The sequence below is a fragment of the Chaetodon trifascialis genome, chromosome 13 (assembly GCF_039877785.1).
Source record: "Chaetodon trifascialis isolate fChaTrf1 chromosome 13, fChaTrf1.hap1, whole genome shotgun sequence".
Taxonomy (NCBI): Eukaryota; Metazoa; Chordata; class Actinopteri; order Chaetodontiformes; family Chaetodontidae; genus Chaetodon; species Chaetodon trifascialis.
The window spans coordinates 16,285,829-16,309,924 of NC_092068.1; the positions used below are offsets into that span (position 1 = coordinate 16,285,829).

At 46.3% G+C, this 24,096-nt stretch overlaps 1 protein-coding gene across 5 annotated transcripts in view; it reads left to right on the forward strand.

Moving 5' to 3' along the window:
- dlg5a (discs, large homolog 5a (Drosophila)) overlaps positions 1 to 23,318 on the forward strand; it is a 35,238-nt gene extending 11,920 nt beyond the window's left edge. The window contains exons 3-34 of one of the 5 annotated variants that reach the window (XM_070977292.1): positions 880 to 1,033; positions 1,627 to 1,770; positions 2,557 to 2,740; positions 3,633 to 3,892; positions 4,105 to 4,417; positions 5,484 to 5,714; positions 5,959 to 6,143; positions 6,251 to 6,376; positions 7,278 to 7,410; positions 7,571 to 7,698; positions 7,779 to 7,954; positions 8,055 to 8,158; positions 9,343 to 9,435; positions 9,609 to 10,664; positions 11,697 to 11,817; positions 11,906 to 12,050; positions 12,379 to 12,512; positions 12,630 to 12,719; positions 13,243 to 13,411; positions 14,042 to 14,119; positions 15,163 to 15,325; positions 15,739 to 15,872; positions 16,614 to 16,778; positions 16,874 to 17,057; positions 17,815 to 17,963; positions 18,687 to 18,857; positions 19,289 to 19,479; positions 19,595 to 19,738; positions 19,873 to 20,000; positions 20,468 to 20,577; positions 21,006 to 21,115; positions 21,216 to 23,318. In XM_070977292.1, coding sequence (XP_070833393.1) covers positions 880 to 1,033; positions 1,627 to 1,770; positions 2,557 to 2,740; positions 3,633 to 3,892; positions 4,105 to 4,417; positions 5,484 to 5,714; positions 5,959 to 6,143; positions 6,251 to 6,376; positions 7,278 to 7,410; positions 7,571 to 7,698; positions 7,779 to 7,954; positions 8,055 to 8,158; positions 9,343 to 9,435; positions 9,609 to 10,664; positions 11,697 to 11,817; positions 11,906 to 12,050; positions 12,379 to 12,512; positions 12,630 to 12,719; positions 13,243 to 13,411; positions 14,042 to 14,119; positions 15,163 to 15,325; positions 15,739 to 15,872; positions 16,614 to 16,778; positions 16,874 to 17,057; positions 17,815 to 17,963; positions 18,687 to 18,857; positions 19,289 to 19,479; positions 19,595 to 19,738; positions 19,873 to 20,000; positions 20,468 to 20,577; positions 21,006 to 21,115; positions 21,216 to 21,319 — 5,777 coding nt within the window. In that variant the 3' untranslated portion in view covers positions 21,320 to 23,318. Of the gene's footprint in view, positions 1 to 858; positions 1,034 to 1,626; positions 1,771 to 2,556; positions 2,741 to 3,632; positions 3,893 to 4,104; positions 4,418 to 5,483; positions 5,715 to 5,958; positions 6,144 to 6,250; positions 6,377 to 7,277; positions 7,411 to 7,570; positions 7,699 to 7,778; positions 7,955 to 8,054; positions 8,159 to 9,342; positions 9,436 to 9,608; positions 10,665 to 11,696; positions 11,818 to 11,905; positions 12,051 to 12,378; positions 12,513 to 12,629; positions 12,720 to 13,242; positions 13,412 to 14,041; positions 14,120 to 15,162; positions 15,326 to 15,738; positions 15,873 to 16,613; positions 16,779 to 16,873; positions 17,058 to 17,814; positions 17,964 to 18,686; positions 18,858 to 19,288; positions 19,480 to 19,594; positions 19,739 to 19,872; positions 20,001 to 20,467; positions 20,578 to 21,005; positions 21,116 to 21,215 lie in introns of all 5 variants that reach the window. The other 4 variants (XM_070977291.1, XM_070977293.1, XM_070977294.1 and 1 more) reach the window with 4 other exon arrangements.
- Positions 23,319 to 24,096: the final 778 nt, after the last annotated feature.

Consider the following 24,096-nt stretch of genomic DNA (forward strand, 5'->3'; position numbering starts at 1 on the left):
ACCTCCAAAAGGGCCAAATATTGAGCCAAAGATGGACATAATCCTCCAATTTTCCCAGCCATGGGTGTACTTTTCAGTGAAGAAAACAACCCTGAAAATGACTCCTTACTGATATATCTTTTTATTTTTTTTGTCGGAATCTATTTCACTGTCAAGGACACACGCAGTGAAAGAGAGTGACCTTGCTGTTTCAATGACAAATCGTCCTCTGTTGAGATCAGTCAGGTGAATTTTAATCTCAGTCATGACAGGTAGAATGGAACCACCAGATCCTAGAATAGATACGCAAGGCCAGGGTAAAGAAAACCGCGGAGGTATTGTCCCTTTGCGAAGACGTCAGATTCCCTGGCTTTCCGAACACGAGCGCTTAAATTTAATCAAAGAATATGTGGATGCGTTCGTGTTAAGCGCACAGAAAGTACCAGAGATCAAGTACATCATCAAATCCAAATCCTATCTGCTCTTTCTGGTTTTCTTTTTCCATGCCAGAGATTACATATGGTGTAATCTTGTAAATCCAAGATCATTTTCTGCAAATTTGCAACAAATTGTCACGGAAAAACCCCCTAACAGCTTATACAGGACTTCCACAGCAGGCGGTTGTTGCCCCAAATGCTGGACAGAAATCAACTCTTTTGCTCCCTAATGCTAAAGTTGGTTGCAACTCCATCCTTCAAAAAATGTCCCTGTTGGGTGTCTCAAGTTCTAATATATCTGTAAGGTCAAGAAGATGAATTTAATGGCATCTGGGCGAGTGTGCGCTCCACCTTCTGAATGATGATATGCATTGTGGGGTAAACTTTTCCAGTGTGTGCTGATCGATAGTCCTAGCCTCCGGTAATGTGCTCACTGTCGCAGGTTCGCCTGTTAACGGTGAAGCGTCCTCCCCGCCCCCAGCCATCAACGACAACCGGCCATCCGGCGACAACCTGGACACCATCTTGTTCCAGCTCCGCCAGGTGACCAGGGAGAGGGATGAGCTCCGTAAGCGTCTGGCGTTGGCATCGCCCGGGACCACCTTCGACGACTGCAGGTGCAAATCCTGTCCTGCCTGCCAAATTGTTGTTGTTACTGTTTTTTTTCCCCCCTTCTGGTGTCACTTTTATTTGGCTGTTGTCTATGAATCAGTCTACTGTGATTATAGATTTTTTTTTTTGCCTCAGTGAAATACATCAGCTCCAACTATTGGCTCTGTGATTCACTGCTCCCAGAGCAGCAAAGTTTATGTTTGGTAAAGTTTACTTTAACTATTGTTGAAGTCATGGAGTCCGTGTCCTCAGCTCTGTTCCGGCTGCCGTGTTTTCATCTACTAATTGTCTGCTGTCTGGAATAATGTTGACTCGCAGAGAAAGCACTGACACTGGCTGCTTAATTAAGGTTAATGTGCTCTACTTACCAGATGTTTCTTGTGCAACAGACGACACAAGGGCTGCTCTGCTTACATCAGCACATACTTTTTTAATGCCGTTTTCATATAGTCCAATGAGTCAATCCCACCTTATGAACTCTCACACATCGGGAAGGTCACCTCTGTCGTCTGTCCTCCTTGTCTGAGCTGTGTTTGGCCACATTATCGTACAAGGCTGCTGGGTAGCAGTTTGATTCTTTGCTGCTTGTCTCCTTAAGGCCAAATTCCAAAGCCAGTCATGACTATGAGCGTCTGAAAAGCCAGTGCATGAGGGCCATGGCAGATCTGCAGTCCCTCCAGAACCAGCACACCAAAACACTGAAACGGTGCGAGGAGGCTGTGAAAGAGGCTGACTTCTACCAGTAAGTACTGCTCCTGCAAAGTGTCACAGTCCCCATTTTCCCTGTTTCACTGCTAATGAAGGACTCTCCAGTTTTAAATATTTCCCTGTATTATGTAGTCTACATGCGACGCACCTAGATGCTCAGAGTTCCACATGAAAGCTGGGGCGAATGCGTGTCAGGACTCATTATTGAAATGCAAATGTTGTTAAGCGTAGGATGAATATCAGGCCACCTGCCACCTGCTGCTTTTCAGCGTAGAAATAATTAGGTTTTATTGCATTGTTTTACTGGAATTGTAGCAAATACTGGCATGGTGCTGCAATTAACCTAATTGAAAGAACATCCCTTGGAGCTACAGCTGGCTTTCACATTAAAAGGGAATTGGCACTGCAAAAACAAAAACAAACCAAAAAAAAAAAAAAAATCATCCAGGGTTTTAAAAGCTTGGAAATAGAGGCATTTATGTGATTGAATAATTCCGCCTAACAGCTCATAAGCCGAGGCAAAATTTCTGAAGCATGGAAACTGATCATACAGTGTATTACTGTAACTGTTGGAGAGTGCAGGGAGTTAGAATATTTGATGATGGAAGCAAAAGACAGCTAATTCGGTAGGTTTTATACAGCATATAGTTATCATGGAGGGTTTGTACGCTTTTGAAATTGAGAAAGAAAAGTACATCAACTAAAGACGAAGCCGCACCAAAGCCCTTGTGTACTTAAAATCATCAAAGCTCGCTTTCTCATGTCTATTTGCATGTGCGTTGTATCTCCCCATACGTGCACGTGCGTCTCCTCTTTCCAGCATGCTGCACAGCCGCGTCTTGGGCGAACAGACACAGCTGAAGGAGGAGATGGAGACACTCAGGAGGGACAACGCCCAACTTGTCCGAGAGCACAACCACCTGAAGCAGAACTGCGAGGAGCTCAAACGGCTGCACGGTCAAGACCAGAAAGAGCTGGCCGACCTCCGGCTGCAGCAACAGCAGGTACGATCCACTCACGCACACACGTTTTCGCGTGTGTGGGTGTCTGCTCCAGCTGCCCAGATGTTAGAAGGGCATGAATTGCCTTCAGAGATTTACTGATATGGAACAGATGCTAGAGGCATTATGCAAACTGCTTGTTCCTTTGCTGCAGCATCACACATTTTAATAGTGCTGAGGGGTTTTCACCTCTTTATAAATCGAAATCATGACATTTTTGAGCATCAAACAATATTTTTTTTTTGACGTCTTTTATGCTCTGAATACTTTGTTGTAAACAGCCCAAGGATGTTGTGACCCGTATTGGACTATTGTGCAGTGCTGTCTCACACAGCACCCGTGGGAACAGTGGCTAAGAGCACAGGGCAGCAGAGCAGAGGGAAATGCACACAGAGCATTTCTGAAAAGGGCAAGCTCAGAAGAAAAGGGCTTTGGCTTGGGCAAAGGGCACACTGACCCGAACCATGTAGCTACAAGATCAGTGTATATGCGGTGTATGCTGTGTAGACGAGGTCGATATACCCCCCAGGTCAGAGCTGCTCTGTCAGGAATCAGGAGGGACTATATCAGCAAGACCTGCAATAATGAGACATCCAGTCTCACAGGGGATGAATAATGCAGTCTGAAGGACACTCAATACACATAAAACAGTTAATCTTCCAAGCCAAATTTTTGGTTTTACTTCTGTGCCTGCATGCACCTTCATTTTTGAAAGCCATTGTTTACGCTGGCACAGGATTCGCTTGCACTGTAAAAATAGAATCCTGCCTACACATTGATGCCATCTGCTGCTAAGGTGTGGCACAGCAAATACAGGCTTAGTTCAGTTTCAATGTGCGAACGCCATCAGCAGCTTTATAAGGATGCATAATACGATCTTTGCTCTCCTCGCCAGGTAATGAGAGAGAAGGGCTCATCAGAGGTGTTAAACAAACTGTATGACACGGCTATGGACAAGCTGGAGGGCGTGAAGAAGGAGTATGACGCCCTGAGCAAGCGCTACAGCGAGAAGGTGGCTAACCACAACACAGACCTGAGCCGCCTGGAGCAAGCCGAGGAGGAGAACCGAAGGCTGCAGAAGCAGATGGATGCGTTGCTCAAACAGCGAGACTCGGCTATGCACTACCAGCAGCAGTACTCCACCTCGATGAGGAGGTGAAAGAGTCGATCACCTGCACAAATACAGGCAACAAAACACATGAGATGAAATTTGAGCACTGAAATACCTTAATATTGAAACTCTTGCATAGGAGGTGTTGATCCAGCACCTGTACACACACAAGCTGTGGCCAACACAACATCATTGTATTCGTGCATCCCACAAAACTGTTCACTGAAACGCTCCCCATCTTCCTCTGCCCTCCCAGGATTGATTCAGTGCAGCAGGAGCTGAACAAGTCCTCAGCTCAGAACAAGGAGCTGCAGAGAGAGATGGAGCGCCTGCAGTCAGAGGTGACGCGCTACAAGAACCTGCAGCTGAAGGCCGCCAAGGACTGCGAGAAGTACAAGGAGGAGAGGGACTCCGTGTTCAACGAGTACCGCCTCATCATGAGCGAGCGGGACCAGGTGATCAAGGAGCTGGACAAGCTGCAGACGGAGCTGGAGGCGGCCGAGGCCCGATTGAAGAACACCTCTTCAGAGAGGGTGGTGGCCAGTGAAGAGTTGGAGGCACTCAGACAGGTATCAGGTTTGAGAATGTATCCAACACTGAATATAAAAACTCACGACAACTGCTTTTAGAAATTTAAACAATATCAAGCATGTCAAGTTCATGAATGATATAATGCAGCAGATCTGAGCTATGGACTATAGTCGTATGAATCCTGAAAGGTTTAAAGGAAAAGTTTGACATTTAGGAACATGCACTGACCGGCTTTCTTGCCAAGAGTTAGATGAGAAGATCAACACCACTCTCATGTCTCTATGGGAAATATGTAGCTGGAGCTTAGCTTAGTTTAGCAAACGGCTATCCTGGCTCTGCACAAAGGTAACAAAATCCACCTCCTAGCACATATAAATGAACACATTATATCTTGTTTGTTGTGGTCGTGTGCTGGACTATTACTTTTCAAGCCCAGTAGTTACTGGTCCTGGCCAAGAAATAGTCCAGCACACAATAGCCTATAAAATGGCAAAAGTTTTTCTTTGGATAAAACAATCAAGATATAATGTGTTAATTACTGAGCTTTAGAGGTGGATTTTTTTTTGCCTTCAGACAGAGCTTGACTCTCCTGTCCCCCCTGGTTTCCTGTCTTAATGCTAAGATAAATGAACCTGCCGCTGGCTCTGATTACATATTTATCTATAGAGGCATGAGAGTGGTATTGATCTTCTCATCTACCTCTCGGCAAAAAAGCAAGTAATTATTTACCAAATGTTGAGCTTTTTATTTGTAATGCAACTGTATTTATCATTTCTGATCAGTCACAGCGTCTCCAAGAGACTTCCTGTCTGACAGTTGCTGAGCAACTTTTCCTCTGTTGAATTTAATATCAACCTGGTTTTTAAGCGTCTGTTCATGACTGGGTTGAGTCATTGGATCAGGACGCTGTACGAAAATAGTTCATCTCCACCACATCCCTTTTCTGAAGAACATTTCTGAACACTCGGGTTGACAGACAAAAGAGATTCATAACTGGCGCTGGATCAGTCTGCAATGGCCCTCAAATCATTTATTCACATCGCATTAATGACTCACAGTGTTGAGATGCCCTCATTCCATTGTGCCCCCTTTGTTCTGTGACAGGAGTTGAACTCGTCACTGGTGGACCGCGACAGGGCCATCTGCGAGAGGAACGAGCTGCTGGAGAAGTACTGCCACGAGGTGAAGGACAAGGCCGAGGCTCAGAAGGAGCTGAGCCAGGCTTGCAAGGACATCGAGATGGTCCGGGAGGAGAGGGACGTGGCCCGCAAGGAGAGGACGGAGGCCATCATTCAAAGGGATCAGCTGCTGCGGGAGTACTATCAGGCCAGACAGGTAACACAGGCACCGCGCCTTACATTTGACAGTATGAAGTCAAAGGTTAGACACATGATAAAGAGCTTAGTGCATCCACAGAGCTGTCAGTTGGTGGATTACAGTATGTCAGTGGCCTGACCCTTAAGAGGATTTCGGCTACACCTCTGTGTGCCCACTAGATGGCCCTGGACTCGAACTTGAATGTTGTCGGCAATGCAAAGAATAATGAAGAGTCTTATTTGTGCATGCTCAATGTTCCTAGAAACAAGACTCGGCCACCCTGGACATGGAACGAGCCAATAAGGAGATTGAGATGCTGAGGAAACAGTATGAGGCCATGTCCCAGGAGCTGAAGGAGGCCACACAGGAGGCTGAGGTGGCCAAATGTCGACGGGACTGGGCGTTTCAAGAGAGGGACAAAATCGTGGCGGAGAGGGAGAGCATAAGGTCAGTCTGTGTGTGGGTTTGAGGGGACTCACACAAGGTTCATACCTGCTCGTCCAACCAATATGCTTCTCATGTCGCCTTTCCGCCTCTCTCCTCTGCTTCCCCAGGACTCTGTGTGATAACCTGCGGCGAGAGCGGGACCGGGCAGTCAGCGATCTGGCCGATGCCCTGCGTAATCTGGACGATATGAGGAAACAGAAGAACGATGCCCTGCGAGAGCTCAAAGAACTAAAGTGAGTCATCGCGGTGGCTCCAAAGCCTCAGTCATGGTGAAGACTACCGGAAAGATTCATACAATCCAAGGCAAATCCTCCCGCTTTCGAGCGAGCGCAGAACAACATTGGCTCTATTCAGCCAACTTCGTGTGTTGCACTGTCTTTGTCTCTGTAAGCTGTTGTACTCGGTGTGTGGCAGGGCGTAAGCTGTGATATTCTGCCTTTGGAGACATCATGGTGCTCAGTTGTTCGCCTGGCGCCATTTCCTTATGGCCAGATTAAAAGTGTAATCCCAAAAAAGCAACAGTGTTTTGGACGCACATGCAGCTTTTGGTTTCTCACTGTCTCAACCTCCCTGCACATGGATGTGTTCATATTGCATAGAAAGGCTCCCTCTGCTGGCTAAAGTGTATATGACAGCGACGTTAGAGTTAGAGTATTGTATGGAGTCTGCAGTGTGCTGTGACTTTGAGAGTTTCATCCTTTGTATAGAACAATGTAAGATTGGGGTTTTAATGTCACAGTTACCCTGAAGGCATGCTTCAGTAGGACACCATATATCTTACTGACAGTGGGGCATTGTGTGCATTCTACTTTTAGTTTTCATATGAGTATATATAAATTTGATTCCCTAAAGTTGTGTTGAAGTTGTGAGAAAGGACCTGGGAAATATTTTGAAAGGATACAAAAAGTTTGAGCCTAATTTGACCTAAAAGACGGTCAAAGCATGGATACTTTTTTCATTTCTGCATGCAAATCCCCCCCTTAATTCACGCTGGATTCTGCATCCACAGCGATGCACGCTGTAATTTCCAGTGTACAGACCGGCTGTGTGCGATTCTTTCTTCCTGTTGTCTCTGCCCATCCATCCTCAAGTGACTGACCTTTGACTCTGTGTGCGACGTCTCTCTTTGTTAAGGGAGAAGATGGAGAGCCAGCTGGAGAAAGAGGCCCGGTTCTGTCAGCTAATGGCCCACAGCTCTCACGACTCAGCCATCGACACAGACTCCCTGGAGTGGGAGACAGAGGTGGTGGAGTTTGAGAAAGACAGGGTAAGAACAGTGCTCAGCTCTTATTACTGAGAGTGATTTGGTGACATGCCAGTCTCCTGAGAGCCAGCAGAGCTCTAAAGACTGCCAAAACTTGATGATATTGGAATAAGTCTGTCAAAATGAATGGGTTTACTGACATTTATATCATTGCCTCTTACAGGATGACATGGATTTGAAGGCACTTGGGTTTGATATCGCTGAGGGGGTAAATGATCCGTATTTACCAGGAGACTGTGGAATATTTGTTACAAGGGTGGACAAAGGAAGTATAGCAGATGGGAGGTTAAGGTATGAGCGGCCTCAAGACGCTTTTTCTGAACAAACGGTTTATCAAAATGCGTTGCTGACCATCGTCTTTGTGTTTCTAGAGTGAATGATTGGTTGTTGAAGATTAATGACATTGACCTGACCAATAAGGACAGGAAGCAGGTTGTGAAGGCCGTCCTTACTGGCGGAGGGTTGATCAACATGGTGGTCCGAAGAAGGAAGTCTCTGGGAGGAAGGCTTGTCACTCCTGTTCACATCAACCTCGTTGGACACAAAGGTATATCAGAGCACTACATTACTTATAAATAAACAAATAAATTTGTTTTAAGCTGCAGTGTTATTTAATGTTTTCTTGTTTTTTCTCCTTGATGTCTCAGACAGTGGGATCGGTCTGGAGAGCGGTGTCTTTGTCACTGCCATCGTCCAGGGCAGTCCAGCCGCCAGGGAAGGTTCTCTCACAGTTGGAGACAGACTGATCGCTGTGAGTTAGCTTCTGTGAAATCCTCTTTTATTTATTTATGTATTTCCTTCCTGCACATCCTCCACAGTACAGCTCACATGGGTTCCTTTGGCTTTTTAATCCAGGCCTTGTTCCACTCCAGTATCCACACTCCGAACCCCAGATAAGGTGGGATTTGGTTGAGTGTGTGAAGCAGAAATAGGAAAGTCTCTCCTGCTTTGATTAAATCCTCCAAAAAACTTGCAGCTCTAGGTGGAGCTGTCTTCGCACACACCGCTGCAATATACTCCCACTTGAGGGAGTGGAAGAGAAAAGGCAAATGTCAGAAATGGAACTGTGCATCTCCATTTTACCTTTTGAAAAAGTGACCTTGTCTCTTATGCTGATCTGCCAGTAGCCGTGGAAACCTTAACTCCCCCGTCCGTTTAAAATGAAGCATGAAACCTGTGCATTACCTTTTTAAATCCCAGAGCACTTAGAGCCCTCTGCTCACCATTTAACAGCATAGCAGTCTCCTCCATGTAGCCAGGGAACTGATATGCCAGATGATAGCTCAGCTGCAACCACAATTAGCAACGGTTAAGCACAGATGATGTGTTAAGAGATCTTAATCGTGGGAGAGTATCGTATTTTATCGTGCCCTTGCAGATGTTAATCACGTTAGTGTATCAGGTTGTATGTAACTTATTAAATGCTTAATTCTGTTTGCAAAAAAAGAGTCCAGAGTGCTGAATCTGCAATGAAATATGCATGGGATGCAATTGAATGTCGCTAGCTGAACTCCGTGGCTCAGAGGTGAGTTCAGAGATGCTTGATAAAACGTATCAGACTTGTTCTAGGTGAAAGCAGAAAGTTCCTTTCCTCAAGTCATTTTATGATAAACCTCAGCCATAATATCTCAGTGGAGCCCATTGTGATGGAAATGTGCGGATTGCAGCATGAGGGTTCTTGGGGCTGAAATGTGCTGGCCTAGATTTCTTGTGGTTTCCACACGGCAGTAGAGTGAGACACATCTCAGGCCCAGGGCACTCTCATTTCGGTTGATATGTCACTTATATGTATGTTTGTAGATGGACATCTATTTTAATAAAACTGCCACCTGAGACATACACACACGCCTCAGAGGAGTATCCAAAAGATGAACTTGCGTTGCTTTAGTGCTGAAGGACCTGTCCTTATTTCCAGTGTCTTTCTCTACTCCCCAGATAAATGGCATCGCTCTGGATAACAAATCTGTGACAGAGTGTGAGGCTCTGTTGAGGAGCTGCAGGGACTCTCTCAGCCTCTCTCTCATGAAGGTGGGCCACTCTCATCTCCCATCCTGATTTCTATTTCTTTCACCTATGCCAGAAATCTTCACAAGCTTTCTCTCTACTTTTGCCTGCCCTACATAGCAGTTTTAACTTCAGCTGTGTGGTTCGTGAGAACTATTGTTTGGTGTGGCTTATTCCTTCGTCTGTCCTCCCCACAGTTCTTCCCACACAGCACATCAGGCCAGAACATCTTTGAGAGCCTGCGCGAGTCATCGGAGAAGTCCAACGGGCGCATTCACCTGTCCGAGATTCACTCGCGGAACAGCCGCAACCTCAAACACAACAGCTCCACGCAGACTGACATTTTCTGCCCCGACGTTGGAAGCGCCAGCACAAGTAGCATCTCCGGGGAGAGGAGGAAGGTCAGAGGTGAATCTGATGAGGTGTACGGCGACATCAGCAAGCCGTTTTCCACAGGTTCCCTCCACGCCACAAGCCTGCGGCCGGCCTCTGACTTGGGCACCGGCCGCTATGGGCCCAGTGCTTTCCAAGAGTGCTGTCCCTACACAAAGGGGCCTTCCTCCTTGCCCTTTGACCCTGTCTCTGCCTCAGACTGCATCACAATGGAGACGACCCTGGAGAAGAAGCACAGTGGGGGCACGTGGCCCAAGATGATGGTGGGAGGTATGTCCGTTGCGCCGGATAACACCAGTTTGGTCACAGCGGCAGCCCAGCTCTCCATCTACAAATCGCCCAAGCAGAGGAAATCCATCTTCGACCCAGACACTTTCAAACGGCCAGAAACGCCCTCCTCTAAGATGGAGTACATGGCAGCCAATCAGATTGCAGCAGTAGCCGCCGCTTCCACTTCCGCTTCCCACTCCCCGCAGCCTTCGAAGACCGAGTCCCTCTCCTCCTCATCCACCCCGACCCCTACCCCTCCAACCCCACCCACTCGCAGTGACTCCTTTAAGTTCAAACACAAACATCAAAGCAGCTCCGCGTCCGACTGCACCATCACCTCGGACGGCAAGGGAGAGGCGGCCATCTCCATGGCAGCAGGGGAGAGCAGGGAGAGGAGCGAGCGAGAGAGGGACAGGAACGGAAACCACTATTTCCTGGACGGCAAGGTCCTGACCTCGAGGAAGTCGTGTGACGAGGACATCGGCCGAACCAGAGGGGAGGAGCCGGAGGTGAAGAGGCCGCGTCCTAAATCTGCCCCCGCCCTTCGACGTAGGATGACGCCGCAGACCATCACGCTCCCCACCTTCCAAGTGAGTTCATTTAAGGCGCCCGAAATGGATCCGTAGACTTTGTATGGTGCTGTTCCAGACCTGCCAACCTGTACGCATTTTGCATAGCAAGTACGCAATTTGACATCTAAATACGACTCGCCCCTCTAAACTACGCAAAAAGCTGCGGACATGTGAGTTCTGTGGCAAATGTGCACGTGCGGTACTCATGTCTGACAACACGATGCAGCAGCACGGTGAAGCAGTTTCAGTCAATCATTGTAGAAAAGCACAGAATAAGGAGTCTGCTGAACCTATAGCGTAACATCCCCGCCCGCCTCCTCCCTGCCCAGTACGTTCAGTTCACGTTCACCAAAAATACGAACGAGTTCATGAACTATCGTTCAATGAACGCGTTCAGGCACAACACTGGTGTTGTCAGACATGAGTACCGCACGTGCACGTCACAGAACTCACATGTCCACAGCTTTTTGCGTAGTTTAGAGGGGCGAGTCATACCAGCGTATTTAGATGTCAAATTGCGTACTTGCTACGCAAAATGCGTACAAGTTGGCAGGTCTACTGTTCCTTCTCCCTGCACCAATTCAAGGCAGCTTCATTAGAAGTTTCTTTAATAAAGAGACGAGAACGTGATGCATTTGAGTTTGAATTCAAAACGGGACCAACGTTTTAAATCATCCCAGTGGGCCAAAGCATCCATTTTGTAATAGAATTTACAGCCCCGTCAGAGTTATGCCTCTGGGACTTGCCTCTTAGCCAGCGTGTCGGAGTGATTGATGCTTCTGCACTGGTACAGCCACCCAACCCATGAGCTGAGTCAGTGCCTGAGGCTCAGACAACCATGCCTGGCTACCTCCTCAGGCCCCTGAAGCACACAGGAGGGAGGCAGGGAGGGGGATAAATGTTCATTTTACTGTTGTGGGATGTTCGTTCTGTCATTTTTCTCATATGTTACTTCTCTGCAGCAAAGGGTAGAGGATTTCTCTCAAGACGTAATGGTGTTTCGTTCGCCTGCGGGGGGAAAATGGTAACTGTGTCCGTTATTCATTACAGAGCTACTCTAACGACGAGCACTCACCGGAGCCCAGAGACATGCTGCGCTCCTCCCCGAGCCGCTCCCATAGGCACAGCGTCGGCTTTGTGCCCACAGTGTACAATGGCACCCTACCTCCAAGTGAGTTTCTCAGATGTTTGCATTGACACAGGTGCTCTCACAATAATCACAGACCCTCCCCTCCCTAACGTGGTCTGTGCTCTTTCAGATTCAGCCCACCGGGGTCTGGCTCCTTGCCCTGCTGTGACGGCCATCATGAGGAATCCAGTGTACACCGTGCGCAGTCACCGCGTTCACACCAGCAACTGTCCATCCGTCGCCTCCCAAATATGTCACCAGCACACCCACACCAGGTTACCTCCTTCACACACCGTTTCCTCGACCGGTTTATGCTTAAAGGTTCCTTAATTGTCTCCGTTTCTGATGGGACCTATTATGATGTCTAATGTTTTTTAATTGGCCTGTTTCCCAAAGGCAAAACTGCATAATTAGATTTGGAATTTGGATGAAAATGATTTCCTACTGTTGCTTCGCCTCAGTATTGTGCAGTTGTGATTAAGCTGAGCCCATCACTTTAATCAACTCTGCACTGTGAAATGTCTTGCATGTTCAAATAGTTGTGTAAGCATTGTATGTAGAATTCTGAGTGTTTCCTAAGGCGCGTATTTTTTGGCTTTGCAGCCCACAACACCAGGGTCGTCTGAGCCTGGACCTGAGCCAGCAGAAGCGCACGGGCGACTACTCCGAATCCTCGTCGTCACGCAGCAGCAGAGCCTCACACGGTACAAACTCACTGCCCTCCAGCGCACGGCTCGGTCAGTCTGGCACGCACGCACGCACACACACATAAAGGTCACCGCCTCCATGTCCCTTCCTCTTTTCGGATATTATGTCACAGCGTTCATTCATGCACCGTCTCATCCCTCTGCCAGGTTCTTCCAATAATGTCCAGTACCGCACAGAGAGGATCAAAATCCCTTCCACTCCCCGCTACCCCCGCTCCATGCTGGGGTCAGACAGAGGTACTGCTCTCACTCACCGCACAGCTATTAAAATACTCAAAAGCCCCTTGGATCAAACTGTGAAGCCTTAGCTATAGATCTTGCCATAAGTCCTTTCCCAATCCCCACAGCTGGTTCAACTTTGGCCAGTTTGAACCTTTCACTCTCTTTAGTCTTTGGTTCACACCAAATTGTGACTCTTTGAACTCCTCTGTATCTGCATCCTGAGTGGTTCGTGTTCAGGCAGAAAATGAAATCATCTGTCCATGAACCTCCTCCTCGAGAGGTTACAGCCATATTTTTTTTACATGAAGTGTGAAAATGATGTCTTTCCAAGATTCTTTATTGAAACTCAGCTTCCAACCCAAAGCAACGAACTGCTGAGGATATTTGTGGATGTGGGGCAAGTGAGATGAGGTGTTTACTGCCCTAGATAAAAGTTCCGTGTATCACAGAAGGGTGTGAATGTGTGAGATGTAAGTGTCATCTTGAACTTCATGTGCCCTTATCCTGTCCCTCTCTGCCCCTCTTCCCCTTCATCCAGGCTCCCTCTCGCACTCGGAGTGTAGCAGTCCCAGTCTCATCACGCCCCCACAGTCACCACTCAATCTGGAGACCTCCTCATTTGCCAGCAGCCAATCACAAGGCTCCATTTCCACTTTACCTCGGATCTCAGTCAGCCCCGTGCCGATAGGGGAGCGCAGGAAAGACAGGTAACGGGTCATCACAGCTAAAAGTTTTAAAAGTCAAAACTCTGAATATTAAGTGTTCGCGCTCAGCTGGATGACATGTCTGCGCTATTGCGATGTTGCGGACTGTCACAGATGACTTTCCTGTAATATCTGATCTCGTATTCCAAACGTTGCCGCCTGTCACAGCTTACCTGCTCAGGGTATTGATCAGATGTTATTGGTGTCTAGTTGATCAGAATGATGGGATACTAAGAAAATGACTCCAAAGGTGAATGATGGAGAGCATGATTGTAAGGATCTCTTCAGAGGTGGGTACGATGTGGCCCACGTCTGCCCTCAGGGATTTTGCCGAGCTGTCTCAAAAGGCATTGCCAGCAGCAGGTCTGTGACGGTCAGAGCTGCCGTTTGCTCATGAAATTCAGATTGAAATCCTACTGAAAGTAATTTTACGGAAGCTTCTTGTTGTTCCTACATAAAAAAGACGCGGTGATCTGCCGGTATGTTGGAATTGTGCTCTCTCCTCCAGCGTTTCTGTCCCATTTTGTATCGCCGACACGTCTCAGTCTTGTACACTGTTGCTGTCTGTATGATATCTGTCCTCCATTCTCCTCTCTATCTTCCTCCCGCCTCTCTGCAACCTTTCGCTTCCAGATCTCTTTACCGTAACCGATCTTTTCTAAGGATTCCTCTGGCTGCAAGGCCGAGGTTCTCCTCTCTCAGGAGCCTCAGGTTCGTTCTCCCTCACGGTGCTGAAATCAAGGGAATGCCCCCCACCCACCCACCCTTCCCCCAAGTTCACATCGTTCACATTTGTCAGTGCAGTAGGGTAGATAACACGGAGGAGCAGAATCGTCTTGTGCAGTTCACATGTACTATATGGAATGCAAAAGGAGAATTTGTGATGATCTTCGCTCCCCACAAGAGCGCGGTTTGATTTTCAGACTGTTCGTTATTTGCATGCCATAGTATTGGTGCCTTTGGAAACCAGAAAAAAAAAAGATCCGATTAGCTACACTTGGTGAACTCCAGTGGTTCAGTGTTTATATGTCTGCACTTGTCTCCCTCCATGTCGGAAAACCCACTTGAATCTCAGATATTGCATGCAGCGTCAGTGCCCTGTGACATGACATGGCCAATATGCATGTGTGTATTTTGGCCTTAAGCCAAGTCACCCTTTAGTGTGCAGTATGTATGTTATGCAATGGTATTATTATTCAGCCTCCAGCTTCTGGGTCATGGTCTTGTTTGTACACTGCCACTCTGTTTACCCCCCCTCTGGCTGCTAATCCATTCCTTTTATCTGCCTTCATAGAATTGTATGCCATGTCCAAAGACAACTTGTTATGAAGACACACAAAGCTCATGCAAATCTCCTCCATGTGAAGGGATTTCACTTGCTTGTGCTTTTATGATGTTGCACACAGTGTCCCTGTACTCTAAACCTGCCCAGTTTCTTCTGTTAAGCCAGCCGTAAAGTGGCGCTCTGGAGAGATGATTGATTTACAGGCCTGGGGGGGGGGGATCTAAGCTCAGGCTTTAACTTTAAACGCAACTTCGTCTTTCTATTGATAATGTTTGGAATTTAGACAAGACATGTCCAGCGACACGATTCTGTATAACTGGATCAAAAGCCTGGGTGGCAAGAAACTCTCCAGAGCTGTAAATAAGTTGGTCAGTCCATCACCTCACCCTCTCAGCTTGCTCCTGTGTGGTATCCAGCAACCGCTTCTCTGGGATGCTATTCACTTATAAACATTCCTCCTTTCCACCAGGCCATACTTGGAGGAACCCCGCAATGTCATCGTGCACAAAGGTGCGGAGCCTCTGGGCATCTCCATCGTCAGCGGGGAGAACGGAGGGATCTTTGTCTCTAAAGTTACTGGAGGTAGCATCGCCCACCAGGCAGGACTGGAGTACGGAGACCAATTACTGGAGGTGTGAGCAACCTACTGGATGTCGCGAAGGTTATCGCTTTAAGCGCCATGAATAAGACTGCATTTCCAGTGGAGTCGTGGAGCAGAGCGACACAGGAGCAGTTTAATAAATACTGATGCTACGAATACATGGTGGCTTCATTTTGCTGCTTCCCATAGATTTAGCCACTTTGGAGCTCTTTATTCATTAGTGTTGTCACAGTTCCCAGCATATTAATACTTTTTCCCATTTTATTTTTAATCACATAAGGTTGTGGACCCTTTAGGAGGGCTAATGTCAGCCCCCACACCTGGCTAGTGGCCTGCTCTAGAACAATGTGTAGAGAAATTAATTTCTAAACGTATCTGTTTTTATGTAAGACATCTTTTTTTGTCCCCCGTCTATCCCTGATCACACTTTTCTCCCTCTCTTAGTATAATGGCATCAACTTGCGGAACGCCACGGAGCAGCAGGCTCGTCTCATCATCGGCCAGCAGTGTGACACCATCACCATTATGGCCCAGTACAACCCACACATGTACCAGCTGGGCAACCACTCTCGCTCCAGGTAACACGATGTCTCTCATAGAGTGTGGATGTTCCAGTGTGGGCTGGGGTTGCTTTCCCAGGTGTGCTGCTGGGCTGATTCCTGAATCAGTCCCACTAAGTGATTTACATGGGTGACATGGGTATTTATATTCTTTTACGTGGCCAGATGTTCTCTAAATGCATATGTTTCAGGATGTGAGTTGAGTTTGTTTAAGCGCTGATGCCAGATGATGCATTTTCATTGCGTTTTCACTTTTTCTTTTTAGCTGAATGAACATAAAAGAATCTCTGAAACAGCACTGCACTCTTTATACTCACCCAGGTGCAAAGAATGAAGATGTAATTAACTGTGTAGCTGTTCATCTTTAATTATTCAGAGTCCAACTGATGCTAGGATTTAGATACAGATATAGAGTTAAAATATTCAGCTTATATCAGCTGATATTTTAATTGAATCAAATAAGATCATTTGGCAATAATCCCCTGAATCTTAGTTCAGTGGTTATTGTGGCAAAAACACAGACACACAGACAGACTCCACATAGCTCTGATAAAGCACAGAACAGGGAAGCAAGTGTGAAAATTTGCATCACTTGTTTAGCTGTTTTTGGAAAAGGTATGATTGATAGAGCTGTTTGACATGCTGAGAGGAAAACAGGAAGTCTTTCAAGTAATTTGTCTTCTGTGATGTGCATTAAACATTGAGGTAATGTCATTTTATTGATGGATGCACATTTTTCCTATTTTTTTATCGTTGCAGCTCCCGCCTGGAGCCAGTCAGCACTCAGTCGACTCCCCAGGGGAGCGGAGCCGCCACCCCCGACAATCACTCCGCCATCGATACGCTCAGCGAACAGGACGAGGGCACGCTCACTCCCTCCTCCAAGCAGACCACACCCACGACTAGCCCCCGCAATTTCATCAGGTAAACCTCGACACTGACATTAAGAAATGGGAGAAAAAGACCCCCGCTATAACGATGCACTTCAGTAACTCTCTAATTGACCACTTGTCCTCTAGAATGCCGTCTGAGGGCAGCAGGAAGGCGGATGAGCCGCGGCTTGTGACGGTGCGCAGGCCTGGGGTGGAGGTGGGAGTCACGCTCTGTGGAGGGAACCTCCGAGGCGTCTACATAGAGAGCCTGGATGAGGACAGTCCTGCCAGGGGCCCTGATGGGCTGCTTCCTGGGGACCTCATTCAGGAGGTGTGGACTCACACACATATGACACATAACCTGTTGCTTAAATTCACGAACACTGCAACAACTATCACATAGACTGTGCAAAGAAATGCTGTTTTTTGTTTGTCATACTCACAGTTCTTGAGTAAATGTCCTATCAGATCACTGGAGAGGTGGATCTTCTTAAGTGGGAGTTTTATTCAGTTTCAAAAATGGAATAGCTGTTGATTTTTATAAGATGGTAAAGGGTCATATGTGTGATCAATATCACTTTTTTTTTTTAAGCGATCTCAACGCTAAACTCTTTATAAGACGTTGCAAAGCTCTGTGTGCTGTTGTTACTGCAGACTCTGCCCGAAGGCGCTGCCATTTCTTTCCTGCCTGTCATTCCTCCTCATTGATCGTCTCCCCGTCTGCGTTCGCTCACACTCCACGCCGCTGATCCATCCAGAGCATCGCAAACTCATAATAGACAATTCCTGGCATGCTCCCACTTAGCCCTCCGACACAAAGGGCCTGCTATCTGAATTGCCACGCAGCTTTGTCATCGGGCTGCGCGGCGTCAGTCTGTCCTTCAATCTGCCATCCTGTTTGTTTTCTTCCCCACAAATATGGCACAAATCAATACTGCGACACTTTAATACAGCTGAAAGCTTGGGGGAAATGTAGCCGAGCAGAACCTTCATTTCTCTAGTTTGGCTTATTTTTCCATGATGTGAAGTTCACTCGCCGTCTGTGCCCCCCCCCCCCCCCCCCATCCTCATCACTCCTTGTCTTTCAGTACAACTCGGTGAATATGAAGAATAAGACGGCAGAGGAGGTGTACGTCGAGATGCTGAAGCCTGCGGAGACGGTCACGTTCAAGGTGCAGCACCGGCCAGATGACTTCAGCATGATCAAAGACGTCCCAGGGGATGGCTTTTATATTAGGTACATGCATACACACACATGCACGCAGATCATATTGTTGGGCGTTAATGTGTTACAGCTCTGTAAAAGGACCACTCTGATTTTCCCCAAGCAGCCTCATCTCCGTCCACGCTGCTATATATAGAACCACCACTAGAGCGCCCCTCTGACAAGCCGGAATCATTCTCATCAAACCAATTATGTCCCAGATCCACTGTGTGACTGCGGCGATGCTAATCACACCACAAATTTAGGTTATCTAATCTCCCCGCTCGCTACACAGCAGACCCAACACAGTGTCCGTTTTAGCGCTCGGTGTTTTCCAGGCCATTAGAGATACATTGTATATGGATGGAAAGTGAAGCTCTAAAATAGTCACGTTTTATTGTTGGGACTCTGTCGGGGCGTGTTGCCGCAGCTGCCGCAGTCACTTGTCATATAGGCAAGTGGGCTTGTGATGTCACCCGCAGTAAATACACTCAGCCTGGCTGGCTGTCACAGATAGGCTGCTCGGCGGTGACTTATGAGGCTCCAACAGGAGGCGAGCAAGGCCTGTTCTGTCAATAGATTTCTCTATATTTCCATTCTTACCCACCTTCTATCTCCCTGATCCTTTATCTTGTTCCCTTCACACCTTTCTTGTCTGACACCTCACCTCCTCTCTCACTTTATCAACCTCACGCTCCCTCGACATGCCCGACTCCTCATAACTCCCCATCTATCTTTGTCTCTCCTTCCCATCAGAGCACTTTACGACCGGGTGGGGGAGGCCGAGGGAGACCTCAGTTTTAAGAAAGATGACATCCTGTACGTGGATGAGTCTTTACCAAAGGGCAGCTTTGGGACCTGGATGGCCTGGCAGCTAGATGAGAACGCGCAGCAGATCCAGAGGGGACAGATCCCCAGCAAGTACATGTGGGTGGAGAATGCACTGACACACACACACACACACACACACACACACACACACACACACACACACACACACACACACACACACACACACACATTTCTGAGCTAGTGGACAATTTGTAACAGCTGTGACAACAGTCTACACCATACAGCTACAATGTAGCCGTCACATGTAATGTCACTTCTCTTCCATATGTTGTGAACTGTCCTTTTGCACTTAATGCAAGGTCCTGATGTCCTCTTATTGTCCGTCTCTGCACTAATGGCACTAAACAAAATGCCTTTTTTTATGTAAATGAAACACTATCTAGTAAATATGTGCTAATTTGCATAAATGTTCAGAACGGAAATCTGTACTACAACACCTAAATGCATATTTGAGATGTTTTCTTTCACTCGTTTGAAAGAAGATATGTTATGTGTGTGTCTTGTAGGATGGACCAAGAGTTTTACCGCAGACACAGCGTGACAGAAATGAAGGAAGACTCCAGTAAGACCCTCTCTGCAGCGGCCCGCAGATCCTTCTTCAGGAGGAAACAGAAACACAAGCGCAGCAGCTCCAAAGACAGCAAAGAGATGGTGGCTCTGGACGCCATCAGCACAGACTCCATCCCCTTCCTTGATGGTGAGAAGAAAGATTTCCATGTTTTAGATCATGAAATACTGCAGACATCCAAACGGTGCCATGAAAATGTCTGCTGAAAAGGAAAGGTGGTTGATCTGTGTGCTCTTTGCGTCAGACTGTGTGAGCCTGGCATACCAGCGGGTCCAGAAGGTGGAGTGCACCTCTCCCAGGCCGGTACTCATCCTCGGGCCGCTCACGGACCCCATCAAGGAGATGCTGGTCAAAGAGTCTCCTGGGAAGTTCTGCAGATGTGTACTGGGTGAGTTCACCTCATCCAGATGTTTGTCAGGGGAATAAATAGTGTGTGTTCTTAATAGTTTGATAATTGTGCTTTGTGGATTTCTTTACACCACGCGTTCCTTCACTCACTCACTCTTTCTGTCATCCCTGCAGAGGTGATGAAGGCATCCCAGCAAGCCATCGAGCGGGGCGTCAAAGACTGCCTCTTCATCGATTACAAGCGCAGGAGTGGCCATTTTGATGTGACCACTGTAGCTTCTATAAAGGAAATAACAGATAAGGTATTTAGCCAGCGCCTTCCTGTCTCATCAGAGTTCATCAGGAAAGATAAAGTGGCTTCAATTTGTCTTTTTATCTTCTGTGTTTGTTCAAGATAAGCTATCACTCTTGCAGCACTTTAATCTTAAGCCCCTTTTACACATAGTTACCATTACTGGGACACCATTTCAGGCACCGCTAGTGATTTTCACTTTGTTCAAATGCAGCTACATTCAGGAACATTTCCATCTTTACACACACGCCATGATAATACCAGAATACATGGGCAAGGGACAGTCCAGCAAATGGTGTTAATGCAACACTTGCCATCCACCATAAAACTTAACAGAAGAAGAATAAGATGGAGCAACGCCGGATGGCGAACGTGGCAGAAGAGGTCTCTTATCGTTTTCAGGAACATGGCGGTGAGGTATTGAATCTGTCTGATGAAGTGATGTTCTGCTTTCTTTGCTTCTCTTTTTGGATGCAGGGCTGTCACTGTTTGCTCGACATCGCCCCGCACGCCATCGAAAGGCTCCACAGCGTTCACATTTATCCAATTGTTGTCTTTGTCCGCTACAAAAACGCCAAGCAGATCAAGTAAGTAGCCCATTTCCTTTCACAAATTAGGACCTGTGAAGATTTAACCTCAGTTCTTTGAACCACATACACTGTCCTGGTACAGCGGCATACATGGATGGATGGAGCAGGATAAGCCTTCACATTCTCCATCCCACTATGAACACTTTAGAGTGTCTGACTCCACCCTAAACTCTTGTATAATCCCAAACAGCTGGTGAAACAAGCCTGTTTTTTCTTTCTTTTTCAGTTTAAGTGCTGTATCCCCTCTTCACTTAGTGTGTGCTGCATGTTTATAAACGTTTTCATCAGACAGTGTTGTGACACTTTCAGAAAAGATTCCCCTCACTGGCTGATTGAGTGAATCAGAATGTGGGAAAGATATAAGTGGTCACTGGTGTTTGTTTCAAACCCTCCGATCTGACTGACTGTCCTCGTCTGTGTCACAGGGAGCAGAAAGATCCGGTTTACCTGCGGGACAAAGTATCTCAGAAACATTCCAAGGAGCAATATGAAAGTGCACAGAAGATAGAGCAAGAGTACAGCAAATTCTTCACAGGTCCGTATGCGACGAAAGCATCTAAAAAAACATGACCGTACAGATTTCCATTTCTTCGCACTGTGACACACGTTTTTCATGAGTCTCCCTCTCTTTGCAGGTATTGTCCAAGGCGGCACCCTCCCTTACATTTGCACTCAGATCATGACTATAGTTGATCAAGAACAAAGTAAAGTCCTGTGGACTCCGCTCGGCTGCCCCTAGAGGAGACCGGCTGCCACTGCAGCAAGCTGCGGCCTCCACCTCCATTCCCCAAACACTAATTAACCCTTTCACACTCTACCAATAGGTACACTACAGTGAGCTAGTTGTGTAAATTATTGATATTTTTTTATTTTGTCTTTTGCTATGATTTGTAATCAGAGCCTCCTTTTATTTCTGATGTACTCTGGAGCAGGTTGGTAGCACTGGATCTCCACGTTAAAGTTCAGTCTTCCCTAAGGGTCTCTGGTTGGTGTATTTGTAATGCTGCATTGTGGGCGTCCGTTTACAGTCAGAGGACGAGTCTGACTATTGGTGTTCGATATTTGTTTGAATGCGTGTCCCTCTCCCCGTGTACACAAACCTCAACACTAATGAAGTTCAGCCACCCGTGTACCAAATGACATTTGTGGTTTCCCTTCAATTATGCACCCATTTGACGACGACTGACAACTAATTGTGCGTGTTTGTTTGTTTGTTTTTTTTTGTGCGTGAGCGTGCGTGTGTGTGCGTGTGTGAGAGAGAGAGCTTTGAGACTGTTGTTCACATTTGTAGAGACAATTTCAGTTGAGTTGGATCACGGTTGTTTGTTAGCACGAATACGAGGCTATAGAAATGGAATGCCAGGATCAGACATCACATTCCTCGTGGTGTTTCATCGCAAAGTGCAAAAAGCATCAAACCTCTTGAAGTATGTAGCTGTGGTCTTACTAAACCTGCCGACCAGCGGCGGCGGGAGCGGCGGCCATGACATCTCAAAACACATCGATGTTTGCTCTATGCATTGTGTTTCTATAGTAGCGGGGTGTGTGGACAGTTAATGGGCCGTTCGGAAGTGCCTTCGGAGAAGAAGCCTGATCTGAAACCAGCCCCTGGTCACTTAGCCGGAACGCTAAGAGGATTTTTGAATGTTCGCAGACTAGATGATTTTCAGGGGCTGATCTGAGACCAGTTTTGTGGAGAGCGCATGACAATGGCGAGGTTTTGAGGGTAGGCCGAAGAGGCGGCCAACGGGTTAACTCCTCAGAATGCACTCCAGGGCTAGACAGACCACTGTGTAACTATCGTTCTATCTCTTTAACATATATTTAACAACAATATAGAGTATAACATATACAGTATGCAGATACATCTGAAAAAAAGCAAATATATATAAATATATATTACATGTATTTTCACTAGGTCATATGCCTAGGAACGTTTGGCGCTCAAGTCATGTCTTAGCAGGTATTAGCATGTTTTTTTAAGAGTTTATTTTTGTCTTTCGTGGTTGGTTGTCAGTCACTTATCGATGTACTCATTAAAAGAAACACTATGAAGCAAAATTTGCAGGGTAATATCTTAAAGGATTTTCCTCTGATCTGTTTAAATGTTAGTGACTTTTCATTGTTATTTAATTGTTGTTTTTTTTATATATATATATACAGGAGGCAAAAAATATTGACAAAAATATTCTGCCCTTCCTCGAAAAACCATATCCTGTATCTTCTCGTGCCAAAATCCACTAAGGCAACTTTATCCTTTTATTTCTGTTTTGCACTTGTTTACCTGTTAACCTTAAACATGTAACTGTTCCTAGGTTTCCAGTAGACTATGAATAGGTACTATAATTTCTACTGTAACTAATTCATGTTTTTATCTCTCACTTCAGTTCCTTACATTTCATTGATGGCCTTTAATTCTGAATTAGAACAAAAAGGATCACTTCTTATTTGAATTATTAAAAAGGGATCTATTCTTGCACAGTTTTTCAAAGGAAAATTGGTCCACAAGTTTGACTATTGGGCTAAAAGAGTAAGCAGAAGCAAACTGTAACGTTACTATTTTTATGAGTAGATAGCTTATGTTAGAGAGGACGAGAGCGGGATACAACGTGACGTGGTTGTATTTATAGAAAGGGTGTAGATGCCAGGTACTGATTGAACTTTTCTTTTATTAAAAAGAATGTGATTTGTATGTTGAGACATTAACATGAGAATAAAACTCATTTTCTGTATCACAACATGGACTCAGTCTGACTTTATGCTGTCTCTTCTTATTTAGGCTCTGCTTTAAATGACAGAATTTTCTTTTGAGGTCTTGCTGAAATGCGATGCTGTCCTTCAGAGATGCACAAGGTTGAAAGTGGATCCATTTTGCTGAAAGCAGCAGCAAATGGGACCGTGGCAGATGAAATGGCCATCAGTTTCTGAGTTGAGATAAGGCAGTGTGACAATATCTGTCAGGATCTCCGAGCGAGCGATAAAGACGTGGCCTTGCTTCAGTACTGAAGAGGCAGCGGCGCTCGGGTTTATCAACACGACGTGGCTCCGTCTGTTGTTCAGCAGCGCCACAGTCATACATCATGTTTGATGCGGTGAGGTCAATGTGTGCTGTCCTCGCAAGCGCTTTGAGTCCATCGTGCCCAGCACACTTACTAGGATTTTGCTTATTATCTTGAAAATATAAAGCAGGCATGTTGTATGAGTCATGTAAGTAACTTCATTTAATCATGTAGTCTTTTTGAGTTCAAATTCTTTTTTGAAGAGAGGCTTGATTGTACACCAGAACCCATATTTAACAAATAGATGTCATCTTTTAAAGATGAATTAACCGTAAAAATGAGACACTTTAACTCCAAGTCTCAAATGCGGGAAGAAATTTATCACATTTCTTGCACAAACTTAAAAATAGTCTCTTAAATTATGAGATGTGGAGCCTGGATGAGACCGAGGGGAGCATCTTCTGAGACATGTTCAGGAGCGACAGCACAAAAAAAAACAGTGATTAACAATTTATCA